Below are 24,637 nucleotides of genomic sequence, written 5' to 3' on the forward strand. Positions count from 1 at the left end.
GAACTGTAAGGTATGGTCAAATATGTTTGTAAGTCCTTTGTAAAAATGTGATTCCTGAACAATGAAAAAGAATAAGAAGGTGACAACCACTGAAGGGAAATAATGGGCAAAGGATATGGATAAGGAATCTACCAAAGCATACACATTTTAACAAAGAAGTTTAAGCTGGGCATGCCTATAATCCCAGTACTTTGGGAGGCCAAGGCAGGAGGATCACTTGAGCTCAGGAGTTTGAGACCAGTCTGAGCAACATAGCGAGGTCTCCAAAAAAAAAAAAAAAAAAAAATATATATATATATAAATTAGCTGGGCATGGTGGCACATGCATGTGCTCCCAGCTACTCAGGAGGCTGAGGTGGGAGGATTGCTTGAGCTCAGGAGGTCAAGGCTGCATTTAGCTGTGATCGTGCCACTGCACTCCAGCCTGGTTGACAGAGCAAGATCCTGTCTCGAAAAAAATTAAAAACTTTAGCCTCTTTTCTAACAATAACAACAAAATGCAAATTAAAATGAACATGTAAAAAAAAGATTACTTTGAAATATAAGATCCTAGACTATGCACAGAGTAGAAAGCTTTTTATTGTCTGATTTGGTGGTTTCAAAGGCCATCCTATTGTCAATTCTCTCCTATATTGGTTTCTCATAGTGCTTTCTTCTGAGTTAACATGCTGTTTTCATAAGACCAGATGTAAATGCTAGCCTATGTTACTATCAGCAAACACACTCGTGAACACAGGTTATTTTGACTAGTTACAGGAAGCAAAATCCCTAGCCATTTGCTTAAATACCGCGATTGTTGGTCCATTTTGATTGGGGGAAGAAATGCTTAAAAGATCCAAGGCCTGGAAGAAACTCTGGACAATCAGAACCAGCTTGAAGGCACTGGAAGCCTAGAAGGCATATCAAAAGGAGGCAATATCTAACACCAGTACAGACTGAGATCTCAGTGCAAATTAAGTCCTAATCCTTCCTGCATTCTGAAAAGAAGTCATTAAGTTCATAATACCAGTAATGACTTGAGCATCCCAGGCACCATATTAACCACTTTATGTAAGCTGTTTTATATAATAGTCTTAAAAAGGAAAATACTATGATGTTTATTTTAAGGATAGTTAAGTCTATATAGAAAAATAAATCTTGATTCCCTACCTCATATCATATGTTCCAGAAATTAAAGATCTCATCATAAAAGTACAACTTTAAAGCAAGTAGAAGAAAATGTAAGAGAATACTGTTGTGACCCTGGGACAGGACTTTTTCAATAAGACCTACAAAACACAAACAATAACCCAAGAGATTAATGGATCTTACTATATTAAACTAAAGATCATTGTTCAACAAACAACCTCATAAATAAAATTTATGGGAAACTGGGAAAAATTATTTGTAGCATCTACAATGGACAAGAGATTGATATCTAGGACTCGGGTTGCTCTGCAAGCAGACTGATATCTGGAACATAGGTTGTTCTGAATATTTGTAAAACATAGCAAATATTTTAGGCTTTTGGTTATATGATCTCTGTTGCATCTGCTCAACTCAGCCATTATAGCACAAAAGCAGCCATCGAATACATGAATGAATGTGTTCCAATAAAACACAATAAAAGTTTATTTACAAAAATTGGTAGTGAGCAAGATTTGGCCTGCAGGCCATAATTTGTTGACCTCCAATCAAGAATATACAAGAAATTTCTATGGATCAAACAGAAAAATTTAGGACACACAATAGAAAACTGGGCAAAGGATATCAATAAGCAAGTGGCAGAATGAAAAACCCAAAGGGCTAAACAAGTATATGAATGTGCAACTCTATTAATAATCTAAGAAATGCAAATTAAAATGAAATGTTATCTTTTTTTGAAATGTCATTTTAAACCCAACAGATTTGTCAGAACATGGAAGTCAGATAATTCAGGTGGAGGCAAGGGTGTGGGCAAACATGGAACCTTCATGCCTTGCCAATAAGAGGGTCAGTTACAAAAAGACATTTTTGGAGGGCAATCTAGCAGTGCTAAGGGAAACCAAGTATGTGTTTCCATACTCCATATAAAGGGGGGCTCTTTCATAAAGGGCAGCAGGAAGCCTTATAACATTACACATACATTATGTTTACTTTGTAATTAAAGACAATATACACGATCTTTATTTTTCTCATTTCACTTTGGATGGACAAAAATACTACCATAGACTGTCACTAGTCTACAAACCAGAATGTGTTTTAGAAATGAAGAAATTCTTAATATTCTTAGAGTCTAATTCTTTTACAGTTTAGAGTTTCATATCTTTAAGAGAATTGGCTTTAGAATGCTTGATTAGATTAATAGGATGCTAAATTTAAGATAAAGTGAGAGTTCAATTTTATACTGTGGAGAGTCAATTACAGGGTTCTACTCTTAGATCCTTCTAGGTTTTCCCTCCTCTATAGTGTCAGGAGCATGTCAGTAGAAAAGTTTGAGAAGCATTCAGTAAATAAGAAGGGACAATTATTGACTATCCATCAATCTTTAGCTAAATAAAACTAACATATATGGGTGTTTTTTCCTCCCTTTAATGGAAAATTAAATTGCACAATATAACCTGCTTCGTAATTAGCCATTTTTTTCTACCTCCACCCCGAGTATAACTTATTGTAGCACTGAGTTCTGAAACAGAGGGGTTTCCTTTCATTGAATTCATATGTCATGGTCTGATAAAATATACAATGGATTATTCAAATTAGCAGTACTCTTGCTGTAGCAAGGAGTAGCTTTCAAATGCACTGTAGCTTGCAAATGCACTGATTAAAAAGGCTTATTGTCTCAAAGAAAGTATATTTACATGCTTAAAAATAACTTATTCAACTCTATTATGTTGCTGAAAACCATTCCAGAGTTAAAATAGTTGTGAAATAACTAAAACACATTTTTCCCTCCCAGTCTTTTATCACATGTACATTTACTTAAAAGGTTAGATTATACGAAAGCATATGCATACTGTTTGATTAGACATTAAGAGAAAAATAGTTTATATGGAATTGAATACTTTAAAGTTAACACATAAAGGGAGAATTTGATAGTATTTAATTATATCTCAATAAAGCTGTTAAAAAAGTGGCTTCATCAGTCATCTAGTCTTGTGGCTCTTAACTGTAGTGTAATGGGATCAGAGGCAAGAATTAGTGGAATGAGGCTAACCAATCAAAAACTGGGCTACATTCCTAGCCTATTTTATCTGGCCCTTAGTACCAGAGAGAGGGAGAGAGAGAGAGACAGAAAGAGAGAGAGAGAGAGACAGAAAGAGAGAGAGAGAGAGAGAGACAGAAAGAGAGAGAGAGAGAGAGAGAGAGAGAAAGAGAGAGAGTATGGGAGGAAGCGCTAGGGCAAAAGGTCAAAAAGAACCAAATGCCATAGTTAAAACATTCTCTTTCAAGAATTCCTGACAGCAGACTTTTCTGTCAGACACTAATGAAAGGAAACATGATAGTCCTCTTTCTTCATCCATAAACCAGCCGTTTCCAAGACAGTAGTGAGTGCACAGGAGCCTCATTTAAAAGACTTATTTTCAAGGCCCGCAATGACTTTCAGGTATAGATTACATGAATGAAAACTGAAGGCTGGTTCTAGAATCAAGAATTTAAAAATGATTAAGATCTTGCTTTATGTAATAGGAACAATTTTGATAGAAAAGAGTTCAAAAAAGACAACACATAGACGATGATAAACATAAAATGCTGGTACACATTTATTATTTTATTGCTAAACATCAAATGCCGGCGATTACGATATCTTCAAGTTAAAGCTTAAGAATGAATTACAGGACAGTCAGAAGATTTATAGAAAAAAACACCTGTGCACCATTAGTATGTGAACATTCAATAAATACCATAGGACAAAGTGATGACTGAGAGCCACAATATCTATGAAGCACATGTTTACAATTTGCTGTTAGAACAGACAATGACCTGTAAGAACGATTATCAAAAAGTCAAGTTTAACTGCATGTCTTTTCAAACTGAGATGCTGAAAAGAATATATACATTCTTTACAGATTGTAGGTGATTTTAGAAAAAAAACTCTCAAAAATGTAAACAATGCAGAGTAGGAACACTGAGAATAAAGTTTTACTGTGGAACAAAGTGACAACACAGAAAGAACACTTTCTTCAATTCTCAAAATAATCCATTTTCTAATCATTCTACAGAAACCACAGTGGATTCTTTCCATAAAGATGATAACATGCCAGGGACACAAAGACCTTCCAAGTTATTTTTTTATGTGAACATATATTTACAGTAAATATTCAATAATACTTTTTACAGCTTACTTAAATAGAAACATGCTTTTCCTAATCCATAAATAACACTAATCATTATCCATTCAACTGCATTTATTAAGTACTTATGTCTCATGCACTGTGCCAGGGATGCAAAGATGAACATGATATGGTCCTTGCTGTAGAAGTGCCCACAACCAAGCTAAAGAAGAAAACACATAACATTTTCTTTCTTACATAATGAAGCCAGTTTTACACAAATGGTACTGATCTGCTCTTTCCTAGTAAAGTGGTTCCCAAATCCTGATCCTATGGGTCAACAGATCAAAATGTTTAGCAGCTGAAATAAAATGAGATTTGGGTTTTGTTTTTTCACTCAGAAAAATAAATTAATGAATACGATTTCCTCTATTAAAACTTTTTCTCGGTTTTTAAAAAACTGACTTGCACATATACAACCTTTTCATTAGTAAAATGCTTAGTTCATGCAATCAAATTAATTATATATTTCATGGCATTCTCCAAGCTCTATTACTTGAACAGGTCTGAGCATTACTATGCTAATATACTCTGATCCCAAATGACTGTCTACCTAACATAGAACAAATGCTGTATTTTCCGGAATAAACCAATAATTCATATGGTTTTAGTACTGTTATTAACTGATGACCCAAGTCATTAATAAAATGTTAAAATTATATTCAATGTCTAATTTCTGTTAAGGCAAATTTGTAATACAATCTAAAAAGTTTCTTAAAAATGATTAAAAAGTTTTAGTGCTTACAGAGCAACTCAATAATCTGAAAAAGGTAACCCCATAGAATACATCACTCAGTAAAGAAGTTGGATACCTGGCTATTAATAAGTTATTGCCCTTAATCACTTCTGAGTGTACGAGAGAAGCATGTATTTTTCATCAAAGAAACAGCAAGCTCATATACTTCTAGGACCAACAGCTTTACACTGGCCTGCTGACTTCCCAAATTTCCCAGGGCTGCATCTCCAGTCCAAAAGACCTCGAACCAAGTGTGGCTCTTCTGGGCTCAAGAGTCAGTTCCCAAGCTCTGGCAAATCCATGTTTGTACTCATGTAGAGCCATTCTCACTATACTACCAAGTCTTCTGTGGACCCAGAGAGGTAGCTTAGGGGAGAGACGGAAAGCAAGGACTAAGTACTTAATAACCTGACACAGAGAAACATGGGATCCGCTGGTGAGGACAGAGTATGGCTCAGAGTTTAAGGTCATTGCTTCTTGGAGACAGGAACCCAGGAGCTAGGCCCCAGATGGCCTCAGCAGCACAAGAGAAAATGTTTACCCTGGAAGAGTTCCAAGCTTCAAAGCTCTATAGAGAATGGGAAGTAGGACTGCTGAAGATCCTCTGGGGTGCCTTGTGATTTGTCAGGAGACCCGGCCTAGTTCTGAGGTTCAACCCTAACTGCCTCCCTCAGCTCACATACTACTGGTGTGAGATGATTCCTGCAGCTCACTGTGGATGTCAAAGCTACTGCTGCTTTATGAGGGGGCAGAGATACCTTATCAAAGATGCAACTTTTGTGGGGCAAAATATGTCTCATGATATCATAGGCCCTACTTCCTATTTTGTTCATTTATGTAGTATCATTTGACAAAGATTTTTTCCTTTCACATCAGCAGATTCTTCTATAGAATTTTACTAATTGTAATTCGTCCTCAGCTTTCAGAGCACAAAATAATACACTATTAAATTTTAAAACACTTTTCAAACAAGACAAAGGACAAGAGATACAGGCCAAGACAATGGTCATCCTTCCACTTGGCCAAAGTCTGGTCTCCTTCAAATTTTGATTAATGATGCTTTTGTAAGAAGTTTTTCCCAATTAATTCCACCCAGTTCTGTTCTCCTTTATACTACTTCAACACAGTATGTAATCACACGAAATGGTATCACATGAATTTGCACTTGCTTAGATATTCCACAAGCATCTGGGTACATTCAGTCCTAAATTAGAATATAGTCAGGGACTATGCCTTTCATTTATTCTGCTTATCTTTTACCACAGAGTTTGGGTACTCTGGATATGGGAGGAGCTCAGGGTTGTTGGCTAAGATGTAATTTAAGGAAACACTTTATATTTCATACCAAATAAGAATTTCAATGGCAATGGATATTACCACATAGCTGTATACTGTAACTCAGGGATTCTGTCAGATGAGTGCAAACATTACCGTGCTGTAACCATCCAGAGTCCCAGGGTCACATTGGCAGCCAAAAGTACACTGCCACCCAGCAAGATGAAAAACCCTATTAGATCTTTGACATCATTGTCTCCAATCACTGAGGTAAGGGTGGCATCTAGGAAAGAGTTTAGAATCCATTGTCCATCCAAAGCAAAGCAGGGTACTGCATTAACAATAGCCAGAGCTCCTGAGAGGGAAATCAGGTACCTGGGTTAAAATCAGTTAAGGAACCAACTGCGAGAGATCTGAGTAGAAACCACATTTCTGTGAGTCAGAAGATATTTTACTGTGACTGAATTTGAGATTACACTTGACTTCTCTACTTTCTTTAAATCTCTGCCATTCCTTCTTAGACCTCTACTACTTAAAACAAATGAGTTTATATTATTTCAAAGTTCAAAAACCTTGACTAAAAAAATAAAGGCCAACCACTTATAAACTAAGCCAATCTATAATGAACTCATAGGAAGACTAAGTCTTTCTAATCCTTTAATGATACAACAGGGAAAGGAATGTGGAAGGAATAAGAAATAAGGGGAAAATTACTCTTTGGGCCTTACAAAGCATTACTTTATATTAGGAAACAAAGATTTTGGTCCTTGAAGCCTACTTTATTTTACTACCATCTATAAGGTTATAGCATAAGTCTCTTGGTAACAAAGCTGCATAGTCTATAAAGTAAAATCTTTTTTTTTTTTGAGATGGATTCTAGCTCTGTCGCCCAGGCTGTAGTGCAGTGGAGCAATCTCAGTTCACTGCAACCTCCACCTCCTGGGTTCAAGCAATTCTCCTGTCTCAACCTCCCGAGTAGCTGGGACTACAGGTGCATGCCAAGACGCCCGGATAATTTTTATGTTTTTAGTAGAGATGGGGTTTTGCCATATTGGTCAGGCTGGTCTGGAACTCCTGACCTCAGGTGATCCACCTGCCTTAGTCTCCCAAAGTGCTAGGATTACAGGTGTGAGCCACTGTGCCTGGCCACAATCTTAATTATACACATTTAAAAAAAATAACTGCTCACTTGTTTTCCATTTCTTTTTTTAAATTTAAATAATTGAGGAAAGACATTAAAAAATTTAAAAGTGACAAAATTAAAGAACCCTCCCATAACTTTCCAGTAATTCAATTCTGCATAATAATTAATATGAAAAAATTCATCTTTTATGTGCAATCATAATATGCTAAAGACCACATGAGATTTGGCCCTCTGAATTGCTATCTTAGTAGTTGAAACCAGCTTGATCTTTCTTGTGTATTCCTCCCTGGGATTTACATAATTCCTGGTTATGCAATTACATCCTCTATTTGGTCAGAACTAACAGGCTCAGATGGGGCAGAATTCATCACCTCAGTAGTAACTGAAGCTTCCATCCTTTATAAACTCACTAAAACATTTTAGACCTGTAAATTCAATTCTCAATTTGTATTCTGGGTTCTTTCCCTTCTACATCTAAACCTTTCTCACTCTGATTAATCTTTCTCCTCTGACTTCTTCCCTCCTGGGTACAATCTGATCTTTTTCAACTTTCAAGACTCTTGTTCAGTTATTAGCAATTAAGTGATACTTGTGAGGTCTATACTTGTAATGCTCTATTCAAGGTAAAATTGATAAAGATCCAAGTAACACACTTTTAAAACATGTTTCACACCAGAAAGGATACTTGACAAATGTCTCCACAATCACTGGCAGATCTATGCTTAGAAAGTTAAAACGTGGGATAAAACTGGTGATGCTCACTGAAAAAGAAAAATAAGGAATAATAAATATTATTCATACCAGAGAAGCAACAGCATTATGAATTCTACCATATACTTAAAAATTGGGCTAGCAGATTAAATTGATTGAGAAAGCCCTTCCTAAACATATGCAGGCTATGTACCTCACATATAAAAGCAGTCAATACTTCCAGAATATCTAATAAAAACAGCAGAATGAAAAAACACGTCCCAGTGTGTACTTATATTTTGAGGCGAGAGTAAGAAATTTACATTAAGAGTCCTTACCCTTTCAAAGTGGTATAACCTTAAAATTATATTTACTCCTACTATTATGCTACTTAACCTCTTTCAGGTCTTTTTTCTCCTTCATGGCTAAACCAAGGATTAAGATGAGGGGATTTAAAGTCTCATCTACTCTGTGGATTCCATAATCCCATTTTTGTTCAAAACATTTTAAAACTATCCTGTAATTAGTCAGAACTCATAGTACACATTTCTGAATTACCCCCACTAGGGACATTTATTCATTTATTCATTTATTGAGGTTTTATTTAATAGTTGCAGTCTAGAGTCATTTAGTGTCAAACTGATAAGAAAAATGACCGCAGTTGTATCTCAGGATATGACTATGGAGCAATGAGAGAGTCTTTTAAAGAGTGACATAGGCCAGGCGTGGTGTCTCATGCCTGTAATCCCAGCACTTTGGGAGACCAAGGCGGGCAGATCACCTGAGGTCAGGAGTTCGAGATCAGCCTGATCAATATGGTGAAACTCTGTCTCTACCAAAAATACCAAACATTAGCTGGGCATGGTGGTGGGCACCTGTAATCCCAGCTACTCCGGAGGCTGAGGCAGGAGAATTGCTTGAACCTGGGAGGCAGAGGCTGCAGTGAGTCGAGATTGCGCCATTGCACTCCAGGCTGGGCAACAAGAGCAAAACTCCGTCTCAAAAAAAAAAAAAGGAACGTAAAACCCACATATCCATTAACTATGAATGAATAAAGAAAATGTGGTCTATCCATACCAAGGAATATCATTTGGCCTTAAAAAGCATGAAGTACTAATTCATGCCACAACACAGATAAACTTTGAAAACATTAAGCTACATCAAAGAAGCTAGTCATAAAATATTCCATTTATATGAAATGACCAGAACAAGCACATTTATAGAAACAGAAAGTAGATTAGAGATTGCCAAGGGCTGGGGGTGTTGGGGAGATACAGGGAGTGAGTACTTAATGGGTATGGAGTTTCTTTTTGTGGTGATGAAGATACTCTGCAGCTAGCTTGTGGTGATGGTTGCACAACTCAATATATTAAAAACCACTGGGCTGGGCACAGTGCCTCATGCCTGTAATACCGGCACTTTTGGAGCCTGAGGAGGGAGAATTGCTTGAGCACAGGAGTTTGAGACCAGCCTGGGTAACATAGTGAGACTCCGTCTCTACAAAACCCAAAAAATTAGCCCAGCATGGTGGCACACGTCTGTAGTCCCAGCTACTTGGGAGGCTAAGGTGAGAGGATCACTTGAGTCTGGGGTATGGAGGTTGCAGTGAGCCAAGATTGAGCCACTGCATTCCAGTCTGGGCGACAGAGTGAGAATCTGTCTCAAAACAAAACAAAAACAAACAAACAAAACCCCACCGAATTGTAAACTTTAATGGGTAAATTGCATGGTAAACTATTTAAAAAATCTTCTACAACAAAATGAGTTAGACTATGTGATCTTTAGCCATAAATAACTTAGTCCAATGATGCTGCCACTGCTAAAATGATTATGTTGGACCAGTTTTGAAAGTATATTCATATGAAAGTCATGTGTCACACACAAATTATAGTTACATCCCCATGCATCTTGGCATTCTCTAGGGTATGTTGCTCTTGCCACTGTTTTGGGGAGCTTGGATAAATTTAATAAACTCTCAGAGGACATCTGAGAGATCACCTATTTCACCTGGGCATAAATGGTAGGGAAGGGAAAATGTGTCACTCTGCATACATAGGCATGGATTCAGCTCCATCTTATTTTATAAATTCAGATTATCTTCCTACTGCATAATTTTCACTTAATGCTTAAGAACAAGTTAACAAGACTTTGATAAATGGTCATATTTATAATAAATGTATTAATTCATGGATTTGTAGTGAGTTTCTACTACTGAAACTATATGTGATCTTAATGATTTTCCAAGTGTCTACCACAAAAATACTCACCTGTGTAGTGAAGATGCAGAGGATGTCCTACATATAACATATCAATTTGAGGTGGGTGTTTTACTTTTATTAAGCGAGTGTGAGTTTCCAAAGAAGGTATTATACAGAAACTTGAACTTGAGCTTTTTGTACAATCTTTATTGGTTCTGCAAACTTGGGTCGCTTCAACTGCTTTCCGGGCAGGAAGACATGTATGCTATAAATAAAATATTAATCAGTCAATATTAAAAATGATTTATTAAGAAAAACCTAAGTTACATTCCTTCAACGTTTTTCATGCCATGTAGCATATCAGGAATGAGGTTCATATAAAAGAAATGCCATTTATGGCCGGGCGCGGTGGCTCAAGCCTGTAATCCCAGCACTTTGGGAGGCCGAGACAGGCGGATCACAAGGTCAGGAGATCGAGACCATCCTGGCTAACACGGTGAAACCCCGTCTCTACTAAAAATACAAAAACTAGCCGGGCGAGGTGGCGGGCGCCTGTCGTCCCAGCTACTCGGGAGGCTGAGGCAGGAGAATGGCGTAAACCCGGAAGACGGAGCTTGCAGTGAGCTGAGATCCGGCCACTGCACTCCAGTCCGGGCGACAGAGCGAGACTCCGCCTCAAAAAAAAAACAAAACAAAAAAAAACAAAAAAAAAAAACAGAAATGCCATTTATGTGCACCTACTATAAAATAGATTCAAGTACCCCATTTGGGTCAAATAAGATATTATCACTATAAATTTTTAAAGATTTTCAGATGAAATGTGACATGTGAAATGTACAGATTTTAATAAAATGATACAAATAGAGCAAAAGAGAGAAGTTTCCATAGATTCCATTTTAGCTCTACATGCTTATTTTGTAGTAATTATATCAGACAAGCAAGACTGCTTCAGGGACAACTTACCAAACGCTTATTAAAATTATTTCTGTAGGAAAAGCACACATCTGTGAGGCTGTGATTGTTACAGCATTCAGTTGAACCATCTAGCCGTTTGTATGCTAAAGAGAAATACACTGTTTATTAGAGTCTCTTACATAAAAACACATTTGTGACAAAAAGAATAAGTAAAATGGCATATTTTTACTTTATTTAGAAGCAACTGTATAATTCAGAGTTCAACTTAAGGGCTACTTGCTGCAGTTTGATTTTACATTACCAAAAGAGATCCATTCAATTTTAAATCAAGAAGCAGCAGTTACCCTAGGTTAGTTGTCCTCATATAAACTGACCTACCCATAAAGCCAGAGTTGCAGTACCTCAGTAAGTTTCATAATAATAAGTCTGGCTGGTCAAGCACAAACATTTAATGAACTACTATTATGTGCCTGAATGCCAATGATCCAACATTACTTCTGAACCCCTGTACTGTGGTGCTGGTAAACAGAGGTGGCCAGAGGATGCCTAAGACATCCCCATTATATCCAAATACCTATTCTACCCCAGGCTTACTTTGGGGCTCCCCCTAGAGAACCAGGGATGCCCAATTTGACCCACAGATATGCACATACCTGTCTGTACACCAGTAATCCAGTTACCATTTTTGGAAGACAACAGCAATGGGGCAACTGCTATTCCATTTATCTATCATCTATCTATCTATCTATCTATCTATCTATCTATCTATCTATCTATCTATCTATCTATCTATCTATTTAGAGTCTCGCTCTGTCACCCAGGCTGGAGTGCAGTGGCACGATCTCTGCTCACTGAAACCTCTACCTCCTGGGCTTAAGCAATTCTCCTGCCTCAGCCTCCTGAGTAGCTGGGACTACAGGCATGCACCAACACACCTGGCTAATTTTTGTATTTTCAGTGGAGATGGGGTTTCACCATGTTGGCCAGGCTGGTCTAGAGCTCCTGACCTCAAGTGATCTGCCCACCTTGGCCTCCCAAAGTGCTGGGATTACAGGCGTGAGCTATTGCGCCTGGCTTACTTATTTTTTAAAGTTCTTTCGTGGACTGCTTTACTGGTATTGGGAGCAGAATAAGGAATGTAAGTCACTTATATAGGTGGGACAAAAAATGATTTCATGTATTTATTTAGGAATGTTTGCTGCATTCCAACACATCAAACTGGTAAAGCATAAACTGATGGGTGGCAAGGACCAATTAAATTTGAATCTTGAATATAAACTACCATACTCAAATGTGCTGATGAAAATAGACTCAAGCGCCAAATTATCCGTTTCTCAGTACTACAAAAAGCTTTTCTATTACAAGAGTGCCTTCAGGAGCACTTAGCATGAAAATCTTAGTTGATACACAATATAATTTTAATTTTATAAAAATTTTGTATTTCAGCCAAAAGTTTTTGCTTGCTTGTTTTTAAATAGCTTTTTCGTTTTGTTGCACTCTACCATTTGAGGAAGACATCTTTGTATTGGTTATACTGGATTTCCCCTAGCCATACACTGTCGCTCTCTCTCCTTGGCCCAAACATAGCAAAGAACCAAACAGAGGCAAAGGAAACTAACTGATGATTGGCTGTATGGGTTATTTATTTTTATTTTTTAAATTTTATTTATTTTATTTTATTTTATTTTATTTTATTATTTTTGAGACAGAGTCTCACTCTGTCGCCCAGGCTGGAGTACAGTGGTGTGATCTTGGCTCACTGCAACCTCTACCTCCTGGTTCAAGTGATTCTCCCGCCTCAGCCTCCTGAGTAGCTGGGATTACAGGCATGTGCCACCATGCCCAGCGAAGTTTTGTATTTTTAGTAGAAATGAGGTTTCACCATGTTGGCCAGGCTGGTCTTAAACTGCTGGCTTCAAGTGATCCACCCACCTCGGCCTCCCAAAGTGCTGGGATTATAGGCATGAGCCACTGGGCTGGCCTGTTCTGTTTTCTTATCATAACTGAATGGGTATTTAATTTTGAGTGAGGAGTAGTATTTAAAATATTAAAGCAGACTGTGAGCATCTAATGGCACAGACAAATCCTAGCCTATAATCATTTGCCAGCCCTAATGGTAAAGTATAAGGTAAAAAGTTGTTCAGGAATTCTTTAGAAAAATCAATCCAAGCTAAAACCCTCAGTGTTCTCTTTGACCAGATTGCTAAGTCCCGTGGATTTTTACCTCCTCCTCATTTTTCTACTTATCTATTCCCACTTGAGTACAGACTAATTTCCTCTCACTTTTAAACTACCTTATCTCATATGATTCTCTTCCTAAACTGAATTACTGGCAATTCCTTGACCACATTCTATTCTATGGTGCTGAGGTCCATGTCCATCTTGGCCTCCTAAAAGTAAACTCACTGTTGATGGCCAGTTCAAGGACTAATGCTGTGAAACCTGCCTTCATCTTCTTAGTCAAGACTGTTATCATTTCCCAGTATTGCCTGTCATTACTTAAATTTAAACTTGTACTGTAATAATATGGGTATGGTCTGTTTTTATGACTAAACTGTGAGCTTCCTGAGGGAAAGGTTTCTCAGTGTCTTATATAAGGTGGATTACTCAATATACACTGAATACATAAATGATATTCTACGTGATTTGCCTTTGTATCAGTAATGATCTTAAAATGTTTATAGCTGATGCTTAGTTACTAAGTTTTCTTAGAGGAATGGGTAGAATACAAAATTGGAAGTCAGGAATTTACTATTGCTATTGATATGGCATGTTTGGTAATATAAATGCTTAAATGGGCCAAGCAGGTACCAAATAAATGAAGTGGATCATATGCAGAAAAAATAGAAAGTGGTGGGGACTGTGATGAACTAGAAAATACATGGCCTGTTCTAGGGGGTTAGCAGCCAGGCCACTCAATTTGGGGCCAAGAATCGACAGATCTTCCATTTTGTCCCAACAGAAACCAGAAATCTGGAAAATCTGGACCTTCATGTGAAGCCTGTTGAAGTTTAAACATTGACAGCCAATTAAAAATTTAAAAACACTGGGCAAGCCAAAGCAAATACATCTGCTAAGGCTGGATTTGGCCTGGAGGCTGCCACCAATTTGTGATCTCTGTTTTTTTCTTCCCGTGGCATTTATTCCAAGCAAAACAGAAATCCATGCCTGTGGCCTCCGTGACATGATTAAGTACTACCTTCTGACATACATAATTTTCCAATAGAGTTAAATATTTTGTTTGCATGTGAGAAGTAAACTTGATATTTCTCTATCACTATCTTAAAAAGCTATAGGCTTAAACATAATTTTAGAATCTTTTCTACTGGATCACATAAAGAACAAGTTACTTAACCAATTTCTGTGACTTGATTCTTAATCTATAAGATAGGGGGTACGACACAGATAATTTTTACATTCATGTGTTTTTATCAATTACGAGAGGCCAATACAATTCTACTTTGGAAGTAATATTCAAGATTGCAATAGAATGTCCCCAGGGGAATTTATGGGTTCAATTTAACTCTAGAAGATTAAAATTGTCCTTAAAAATCCCCAGTATGGGAGATAATCAGAAATATTTAAGGCCAGAAAAGTTTTATAATGTTACTACACGGAGAACTCGTATATTTTGCATGTACCCTAAGATGAGCCCTAATATAGGCGCAGAAATAGTCCAGTCTACAAAGAATGGTCTAGACCAGAGGTAACTGTGGAATAAAGCTGGGGAGAAGAGATTTTTTCAATTTCCAGTTCACAGTGCCTACCATTTTCTATATCTCTAACATGAACTGAATAATTTTCTTACCCTAGCTTATCAAATATATAACACATAACTAGGGCTCCAACACAGGGAAGCAAGCCTATTTATTCTCAGTTCTATTGCTGACTTTATGCCATCACTGCCTAGTAACAAGTAGTTAAATGAAACACACACACACACACACACACACACACACACACACACACACACGCGGCTGGGTGCGGTGGCTCACCCAGGTCAGGAATTTGAAAACAGCCTGGTCAGGAGTTTGAAATCACCTGAGGTCAGGAGTTTGAAATCACCTGAGGTCAGGAGTTTGAAAACAGCCTGGCCAACATGGTGAAACCTCGTCTCTACTAAAAAAATACAAAAAAATTAGCCGGGCTTGGTGGCATACACCTGTAATCCCAGCTACTCGGGACGCTGAGGCATGAGAATCGCTTGAACCAGGGAGGCAGAGGTTGCTGTGAGCCGAGATCACTCCACTGCACTCCAGCCTGGGCAACAGAGTGAGACTCCATCTCGAAAAAAAAAAAAATATATATATATATATATATATATATACACACACACACAGAGACACACACATATATACTTATATACACACTCTTACTCTTTCAATTTAGGATAGCAAACCATAACTTGATGCTCATGATAACAAAAAAAAAGTCTTTTTTTAAAAAATATTAGAGCAATTTGGGCATAAAAACAATCTGAGTTCTCAAAGTTTGTTGAAAAGATTCCCAGTTTTCCTTTTATTATCTTAAACTGGGTCAAGAAGGGTCTTCTCTCACTCCAGTTAAAGATATGTAAGACAGTTTAATATTTCTGTTGTCAGGCAGGTAAGGGCATAAACCCTCACCTCCTTTGAATAGGAATGTAAACTGTTCAGGGTGGATGCCTGAGTCTGGGCTCACAGCTTCACTTTAAGCAGAGTTGCCTTAGCATTCTGTCTCGTGCTTCTTAAAATGTAGTTCAAATGGTGGACTTGCTAAGGACAGCCTTTCTTACTCAAGACAATGCTTTCATCAAAAAGGAATTTAGCTTTATGCATATATGAAATAAGGAGTGCCTCCCTTGAAATAAAGAGTGAAGATGCAAAGTACTTGTTAGGAAAATAGTCCCCCAAAAGAGTCATACTAGTTATTGTCTTTAACTTTCAGTTCTATTTAAATCACTGAGTGGTGTATGGACAGCCAGCAACCCTAAAAGCAGAGGCTTCAGTATGAATGGGGGAAGAGTGTATGTTTTTCTGTTCTGACCCAGAGTAAGACCAGAGATCTATTCCAGGTACAAAGGGCTCCAAGCCCTCACTCAGTGTTCTTCTTGGAGTTTCCCCAAAAGGCTGTTTAATCTTCAAAGAGTTTAAATCTAATACTGCATCTGGGAGAGGCGGGGTATGAAATAAGAGGCTAGAGATAATTGGTGGAGACGGTTTACAAGCACTTCCAGGGTGTGATCTTTCCAAGGTGGCTTTATTAATCTGAAGTGGTATAAATTCCTAGAATTTAGTTATGTGTACTGAATTCTACTCTAAATTGAACATGAATAACTTTTGGATCACTGGACACTTTGTATTGGTATATTTGGCCATATCTTTCATTCCTACTTACAATGAAGGATAACAAAGTTACCTAGAAACATATAAAAAACCATCAATCCATAAAATGTCCATGGCCCCAGGGGCTAAGCCTGCCATCAAAATTAATCTAGTGTGTTTTTTTTTTTTTTTTTTTAAGGCTAGTCAAGTGAGGTAGTGGGAATAGAGAAGGAACAAAGAATTCTGTAACTGGTTGTGATCAATTAATTGTAACCACAACTGCATTTGGACCAGTCCTAGTATATATTTTAAGTGATATTTATAGACATTAATGTTCCTTTAAACTGGCTAAGTATACGTACTCCATTTTCGAAAGCTTAAATAGAGGCAGAGATTTATCAGATATAGTAATCATGTAAAATAAACATGTATGCTGAGACAAAATAGATATTGAAGAATTACTCCTGGGCTACAACAGCCCAGGGTCTAAAAAAAAAAAAGAGAATTACTTCTGGATTGATTTTAGTATAGAAAGAGTAATATCTGCTTTAGGTATTTAAACAAATACCTCCAAAATGTAGCACATGATCCGTAACAGTGAAATACTCAAACAGTTAATAAGAAGAGAGTTTCTGAGTATTTCAGGGAAAATTTTTATTTACAGTCTGTCTGATAGGAAAAGGATAAAACTCTAAACATCTGAAAATGCAGATATCCTAAGTAAAACAATCCTACAGAAGAGAACTTTATTTAACTAGTGTGTCACTTTGGTTTTTGTAATTCAATACATATTACATCAAATTTAGAGAAACCAAAAGAAAATGATAAAGGACTTAAGAAGTGGGAAATAATGGATCATTTCTTTAAAGAAGAACACATTGTGGATTACATAATCAATCTTCTGTCATCTTAAAAGCTTTGGAAGATGGTAAGAGGCTCCTGAGAATGGGGAAAATTTATAAATATTTCAACCTTAAATAATCAGACTGGTCCACTGAACAATCTTAACACCATTAAAACTGAGCACAACAGATACTGGATGCAATATGATGCCATAGGAAGTACCAAGCGCCACCTATGAAGTGTTTTTGCCAAACAAACAAACAAAAAAAGGATTCTGAATCTAATCAAGGCCGTGGACCTAATTAACAGTTTATAGAAAATTGGAAAACATCTGAACAAGTTAATGACATCATGAGGATAAGCTATAACCAGAAAAACCCAGAATATAGGAAATTCAACAAAACAAATGACTCAGTTTCTTCAACAAAAAAATAACCTTTCAAAAACAGGTCAAGGGGAATTGTTACAAATTTAAAAAGTCTTAGAAGACCTCCTAACTAATTTAAATCAACTATAATGAAAAGAATTAGAAATAACTGAACACCAAGTAGATATCAGAAATTACTGTTATTTTGTTAGGAATTAAAACAGTATGATGGTCATGTTTAATGAGTCATCATCAGTTAAAGGCAGGCTGAAGGTTATGGATGAAATGATAGGATGCCTGGGATGTACTTTAAAATACTTCCCCTAAAAGTAGACTGCTTAGATGAAAAAATGGGCAAAATGTTAATAATTGCTGAAGTTGGCAGAAAGATACATGTGGGCTTGTTTATACTATTCTCCGTTGTGTCTAAACATTTTTGATAATAAAAATATTCTTACAAATGGATTATACATGGAAGAGTAAATTTTAAAACTTTAAAAAAAAATCAGTTCTTACTACTTTGCCTGTGTTGCACACAGTACTTTACTAAAACTATTCTTGATTATTAATCATATTTCCCTACACCAATAGATGTGGACAAGTATCAGGATGTTTTTTCACTTAAAGATATAGTCTGTGAGCATAATTTCTATTTTCTAACACCTTCAATTTTGTATAAACAATTTTGTGTAAAGAATTGGGAAGCTGATTTTGTACAAAGAATTGGGAAGCTGATTTTGTATAAAAAATTGGGAAGCTGATTTTTAAGAGCTAAAATAACTCAAAATAAGTTTGGCAGGATTCGAGAAGAAACTTGCTTCAGCTCTGTCATCTGCTGCACAGAGCAACATATCTGACTTCACAGGGTATTTTTGGAAGCCAAGATAACTTCCTTAGGATGCCTGCCACATAAAATACATAAAATAACTCTATCCCAGATAGATTCAGACATGCCAACATCCACACAGCTACCACTAGAACTGTTTAAGTATTAAGGGAATTCTTAAGAAGGGAATTTTTTCTAAATCCCAGATGGGGTTTTTTGTTTGCCAAGTTCCTTTTTATTTCTTTTAATCTTTCCTTATTGCATGTCTGTGTTGGGCTAACAATATATTAATACAGAATGTTTATGCTTTGATTTTTATAGATTTAGTTAACTATCATTGTTCATCTGTTCTGACATAAGCTTACGCAAAGTAGAACTGGTTCTTATTATTTATATTCCCTTTTTCAGTTATAAAAGTTTAAAGTACTATAATATATCTATACACTATAAAGATAATATTATATTGGGAGTATTTAATTATTGGAATTAGTTAATTGGTTATGATGGACCTTGAATGCTGATTTTTTTTTGAGACAGAGTCTCTTTCCATGTCCTGATCTTGGCTTACCACAACCTCCATCTCCTGGGTCCAAGCGATTCTCCTGCCTTAGACTCCTGAGCAGCTGAAATTACAGGAGCCTGTCACCATGCCCTGCTAATTTTTGTATTTTTAATAGAGATGGGGTTTCACCATGTTGGCCAGGCTAGTCATGAACTCCTGACCTCAGGTGATCCACCTGCCTCAGCCTCCCAAAATGCTGGGATTACAGGCTTGAGCCACTGTGCCTGGCTATGATTTAATACAAGTGTTTTGAAAGCAGAAAATATTAGAGTCCTAAAAGTCAAATATGACATTATGAAAATAATTAAAAGTTTAACAATATATAATAAAGGAAACATACATATGAGCATCCAACTTACCAAGAAAAATGTCTATTAGTTTGAACCTATTTACTTTACTGATTTGCTTTAAACAGATTAGAACAGAATAAATCTATAGACATGGTCTAAGGATTAGTGAATGGCAGGTACTGGTGCTTGAAGCATTATATTATATTGAGGAAAATACACACCTCTAACTGGGAAACTTAACTGTTGTAAAGTTGATGCACTTATACAGTAACCAATTTGGGGCTCATAGGCGATGGTATCTAAACATTCATTCCAATCTTGCACATTAGTAACAGGACAATCCTGTAGATGGGTGACAAGGTCTCCCACAAAAAGGCCTCTGGGTCCAATGGCAGGAGAGTCCTTGGGAAGAGGGTAAAACCAAATCAGATAATGCATGAAGACAAGCTATAATTAATCTGAGCAAATAATAAAGACACTGAGTTAATTAAGTAGAATATTTTGAATGCAGAAAATAATCCAGCTTTGAATTCAAGACATAGTCCTAGAAAATTAAAATAAAACCCAACAATTATAGTTGCTTTTCCCAAATTCTCCAAGATTTTGAATTTTTCACAACTGAAAAAAAGCCGACTTGCTGACTGTTAAGACTAAAATGATAAATTTTTTCCCCAAACTGCCAATTAAAAATTTTTTTGGTGAACGTATCATCAGACTGTCTTGCCTTTCCTATATCCTTAACACATAAAACAACAAGACACGTCCTTACATATCCCAAATATACAGACAATACCATCAGTACAATGTATATGTAAGCCAACTGCTCACAAAGGTAATTTTCCTCTTTCTAATGTCTGAATAGATTTGATGCCATCATAGCAGTTATTGTCTAAGGGAGTGAAATACAGAGTTGAAGACGTTAACTTAAACTCCTATGAAATGTTGCAGCTGGACAGCCTAGGTTTCATCTTTCTTAGTACTTAGGAGGCGTAAAGGCATTTGACTCAAAAGCAGATATAAAAATAAACAGTAAAGGTAAATGATGCATTTTACCAATAAACTACAAGTAGAGAATCTTGATACTATCTTCTTAAGTACAGCATCAGGACAAAAACAATTTTCATGAAACTTTAAAAAAACCAATGTGTTTCCCAACATTATTTGCTAGAATTGAAAGGATTACAGTAATTTCTTCAGAAGAAACCAAGCATTTTGTATATGAGGAGATCTTGAATAAAAGTTTCTGATTAGATGCTAAGTATTACATCACAACCTCTGATGAAAGAATGCCCTGAGTAATCCATTATTTACCTCAGCAACTTCAGTGATGAGCACCCCAACTCCAGTGTAGTAAAATGGCAAGAGAATTACTGGGAGGAGAACGAGAGCTAAAATACCCAAGAGTGCAAGGACAAAATTATGCCAGATACCTGGAAAGAGAGGGAAAAAAAGCAATAAGCTCAACCAGGGGCAGGAATGATATAAGTAGATGGACCTCACAACACTTGGGCATTCTGATAAATTAATAAAGTGATCAGAAGAAGCAATGAGGCAAAAATATCTACTTATTAGTAGAGCAGACAGATGTTCAATTATTAGTTACTTTCATTTCAGATACTGAAATCTAAAACGGGCATGTTAATACCACACTAGGAAGACCACATGCTAACATGATTTGATACTGATAGAACTAGTATCTTCCACTAACTATACCCTCTTTTCAGAAAATGTATATATCACTAATTTAAACATATTTGTGATCTTTGAAAGAAACCTCAAATACATTCAAATAAAAACATTCTTGCTAAACAGGGGTACAGAAACTCAAATGGTACTTGGAAAAAGGAGGTTGTTTTAAGAATTAAACTATTATGAAGAATAATATTGGTGGAACAAACTGAGCATGTGTTTTACATCACGTCACAGACTATAAAGCAACAAACCGTGAGAAAACTGTCGGCCAGACGCGGTGGTTCACGCCTGTAATCCCAGCACTTTGGGAGGCCGAGGCGGGCGGATCACGAGGTCAGGAGATCAAGATCAGCTTGGCCAACATGGCGAAACCCCGTCTCTACTAAAAATACAAAAAAATTAGCCAGGCATGGTGGCATGCGTCTGTATTCTCAGTTACTCGGGAGGCTGAGGCAGGAGAATGGCGTGAACCCTGGAGGCGGAGCTTGCAGTGAGCCGAGATCGGGCCACTGCACTCCAGCCTGGGCGACAGAGCGAGACTCCATCTCAAAAATAAATAAATAAATAAATAAATAAATAAAAACCCCTAAAATTTAGGTAGTCAAATTCACGAATCGTTTCCATTGTATATTCAACCTTTGCAGCTGTGCAAAGGAAGACTTTCTCACCCCTAACATTATGTAAGTAATCACTCCTTTTGTGGGGAAGGATGGTTTAAACAGTTTTATTTTTACATTTAAATCTCTTACCATTTGGAATTCATTTTTGTGTATGTGTGTGATTTTTATATTTAAATCTTTTACCATTTGTAATTTATTTTTGAGTATGGTGTGACTGACACATATAACTAATTTTATTCAAATGTTTAGCTAATAATTACTAAGCAGTGCATCCTTTCCCTACTAAATTAAATGCAACTTTTAATTTACACTACATTTTCATCTATTCTTTGGCTTGCTTCTGAATTTTCCATTCTTTTCCACTATTCCAGTGACAATAAAGCTGTTGCTGGTAGTAATATTTCAGTATTTAGTAAATAAATACTTTCAATTTGTTTATTTTGGTTATTCTCCCTTTATCCTTTCCAACAAGTTTGAGAATCATTTTGAGAACCACCAAATATTCTAATTAGGATTTTTTTCTTTTTCTTTTTTTTTTTTTTTTGAGACAGTCTCACTCTGTAGCCTAGTGGCGAGATCTCAGCTCACTGCAACCTCAGCCTCCTGGGTTCAAGCAATTTGCCTGCCTCAGCCTCCCGAGTAGCTGGGATTACAGGCGCCCACCACAACACCCGGCTAATTTTTTTGCATTTTTAGTAGAGACAGGGTTTCACCATATTGACCAGGCTGGTTTTGAACTCCTGACCTCAAGTGATCCGCCCACCTCGGCCTCCCAAAGCTCTAGGATTACAGGTGTGAGCCACTACACCTGGCCCACATTAGGATTTATAATGTCACTACAATGACTGCAATAACTAGGGGTAAATCCACACTTTTACATTTCTGACATAGGAACATGACATCTCTGTTTACTGAAATCTTCTACATCTCTCAGTACAGATTTGTAGTTTCTCTATATAGGCCCTGCATACTTCTTTAAAAATGTTAGTTTTTAATTTTTTTATATGTCACATTACTTTCTGAATGAGAGCTTTTCTTCCTATTATATGATCTGTTTCTTTCAGATACACAGGAACACTACATTTATTTTTGTATATTTACTTTGTAATCAACCAGCAAACTGAATTTTCCATTTAGGATGTCTTAGTCTTTATTCTCTTGGATTTTCCATTATTTGCTAATAATAATCATTTATTTCCTCCAACATTCATACCTCATCTTTTCCCTCCTGTTTGATCTTAGAGCAATGACTATAACTTCTAGAACACTTTTAAATAGTTGTGATGGAATGCCTTCTTTTGCTTTCTTCATCATTTTAATAAAAGAATAACCAAGCAACAGTAGGACTTAGATGGAATTGAGGACAAATTTTATTCTGGTTTATATACTAAGCAGTGAGACTGGGGCAACAGTAGAAAAATCAGAATATGGGTGACTCAGGGTTTAAAAATATCATGGGGCTGGGCACGGTGGCTCCTGCCTATAATTCCAGCATTTTGGGAAGCCGAGGTGGGCAGATCACTTGAGACCAAGAGTTTGAGACCAGCCTGGGTGACACAGAGATACTCTGTCTCAAAAAAAAAAAAAAAAAAAAAAATCATGGTTCAAAGGAGAAGAAAATCTATTGTTGTGATCAAGGCAGCAAGGTACACATAGACTTGAAGCTGGTGATTATTATTAAGCGGGGGCTAAGGATTACCCCAGTCAAGCCCTACTTATGCTTAGTGTGGTTTGCAAATAATAATAATAATAATAATAAAAAAAACCAACTACCTTAATTCTCTAAACACACAGAAATGATTTACAGGTCACCAGATGACTGAATAGGTAAAATAACAACTTACTATTCCTTGAATAACCCACAGCAGTTATAGCTGAAAGAATGTAAACTATCAATTTGGCAAGGCTTACACTGTGTTCTAAGTTTAAATTCCAGCTTACTCTAATCACAGCATCATATTTATAGTCACCAGTGTTTTTTACTTTGCCCTCAAATAAACTTACAACTGGTTTATACAAATAAGAACAGGGTTTTCAATATTTAAGAAGGATTTAAAAACATTTATGTATGGAACCAGAATGGTCAAATTTTACTTCCACTATTTAAAGGAATTTTTAGCAACAAAGCACAGATAATTTTTTTTTAAGCAATCTACTCTTTACTTGGGACCAGATAGCAGGTATTGTTTAATCCCTCTTCTAAAAATTCTTTATACCATAATTCAAAATTAAAACACCTTCATTTACAATGTGCTCAGGAAGTATCTCATCTCATCTCTCTTTTTTCCCCACCAAATTTCAGACAGATGTTTAGTGGCCTTTTCTTTTCAAAATCAGTATGCATTTCATTGGTTTTTTTTATTAAAAAAGAAAGAAAGAAAGAAATAGCCCGGTGTGGTAGCTCTAGCTCATGCCTGTAATCCCAGCACTTTGGGAGATCGAGGTGGGTGGATCTCTTGAACCCAGGAGTTCGAGACCAGACTGGGCAACATGGCAAGACTCGCCTCTCTACAAAAAATACAAAAATTAGCTGGGTGTGGTGGTATACGCCTGTGGTGTCAGCTACTTGGGAGACTGAGAAGTAGGATGATCACTTGAACCCAGGAGGTCGAGGCTACAGTGAGCCGTGATTATACCACTGCCCTCCAGCCTGGGTGACAGGGCGATATCATATCTCAGAAAAAAAAAAAAGAAAAAGAAAGAAAGAAAAAAAACCTATTACATATGCAACTTATTTTATTTTTGAGACAGGGTTCTCACTTTGTCATCCAGCTGGAGTGCAGTGGTGCAATCTCGGCTCACTGCAACCTCTGCTCCCCAGGCTCAAGCTGTCCTCCCACCTCAGCCTCCTGAATAGCTGGGACCACAGGCGTGCACCAATATG

At 36.8% G+C, this 24,637-nt stretch overlaps 1 protein-coding gene across 1 annotated transcript in view; it reads right to left on the minus strand.

Moving 5' to 3' along the window:
* Positions 1–3,698: 3,698 nt before the first annotated feature.
* MBTPS2 (membrane-bound transcription factor peptidase, site 2) overlaps positions 3,699–24,637 on the minus strand; it is a 46,234-nt gene continuing 25,295 nt past the window's right edge. Inside the window, exons 6-11 of the mRNA XM_011963742.1 lie at positions 20,753–20,871; positions 19,663–19,843; positions 11,299–11,393; positions 10,405–10,600; positions 8,133–8,208; positions 3,699–6,678 (exon numbers count right to left, since the gene is read on the minus strand). Coding sequence (XP_011819132.1) covers positions 6,456–6,678; positions 8,133–8,208; positions 10,405–10,600; positions 11,299–11,393; positions 19,663–19,843; positions 20,753–20,871 — 890 coding nt within the window. The 3' untranslated portion in view covers positions 3,699–6,455. The remainder of the gene's footprint in view (positions 6,679–8,132; positions 8,209–10,404; positions 10,601–11,298; positions 11,394–19,662; positions 19,844–20,752; positions 20,872–24,637) is intronic.

The sequence above is a fragment of the Colobus angolensis genome, unplaced genomic scaffold, assembly GCF_000951035.1.
Source record: "Colobus angolensis palliatus isolate OR3802 unplaced genomic scaffold, Cang.pa_1.0 Scaffold622, whole genome shotgun sequence".
Classification (NCBI taxonomy): domain Eukaryota; kingdom Metazoa; phylum Chordata; class Mammalia; order Primates; family Cercopithecidae; genus Colobus; species Colobus angolensis.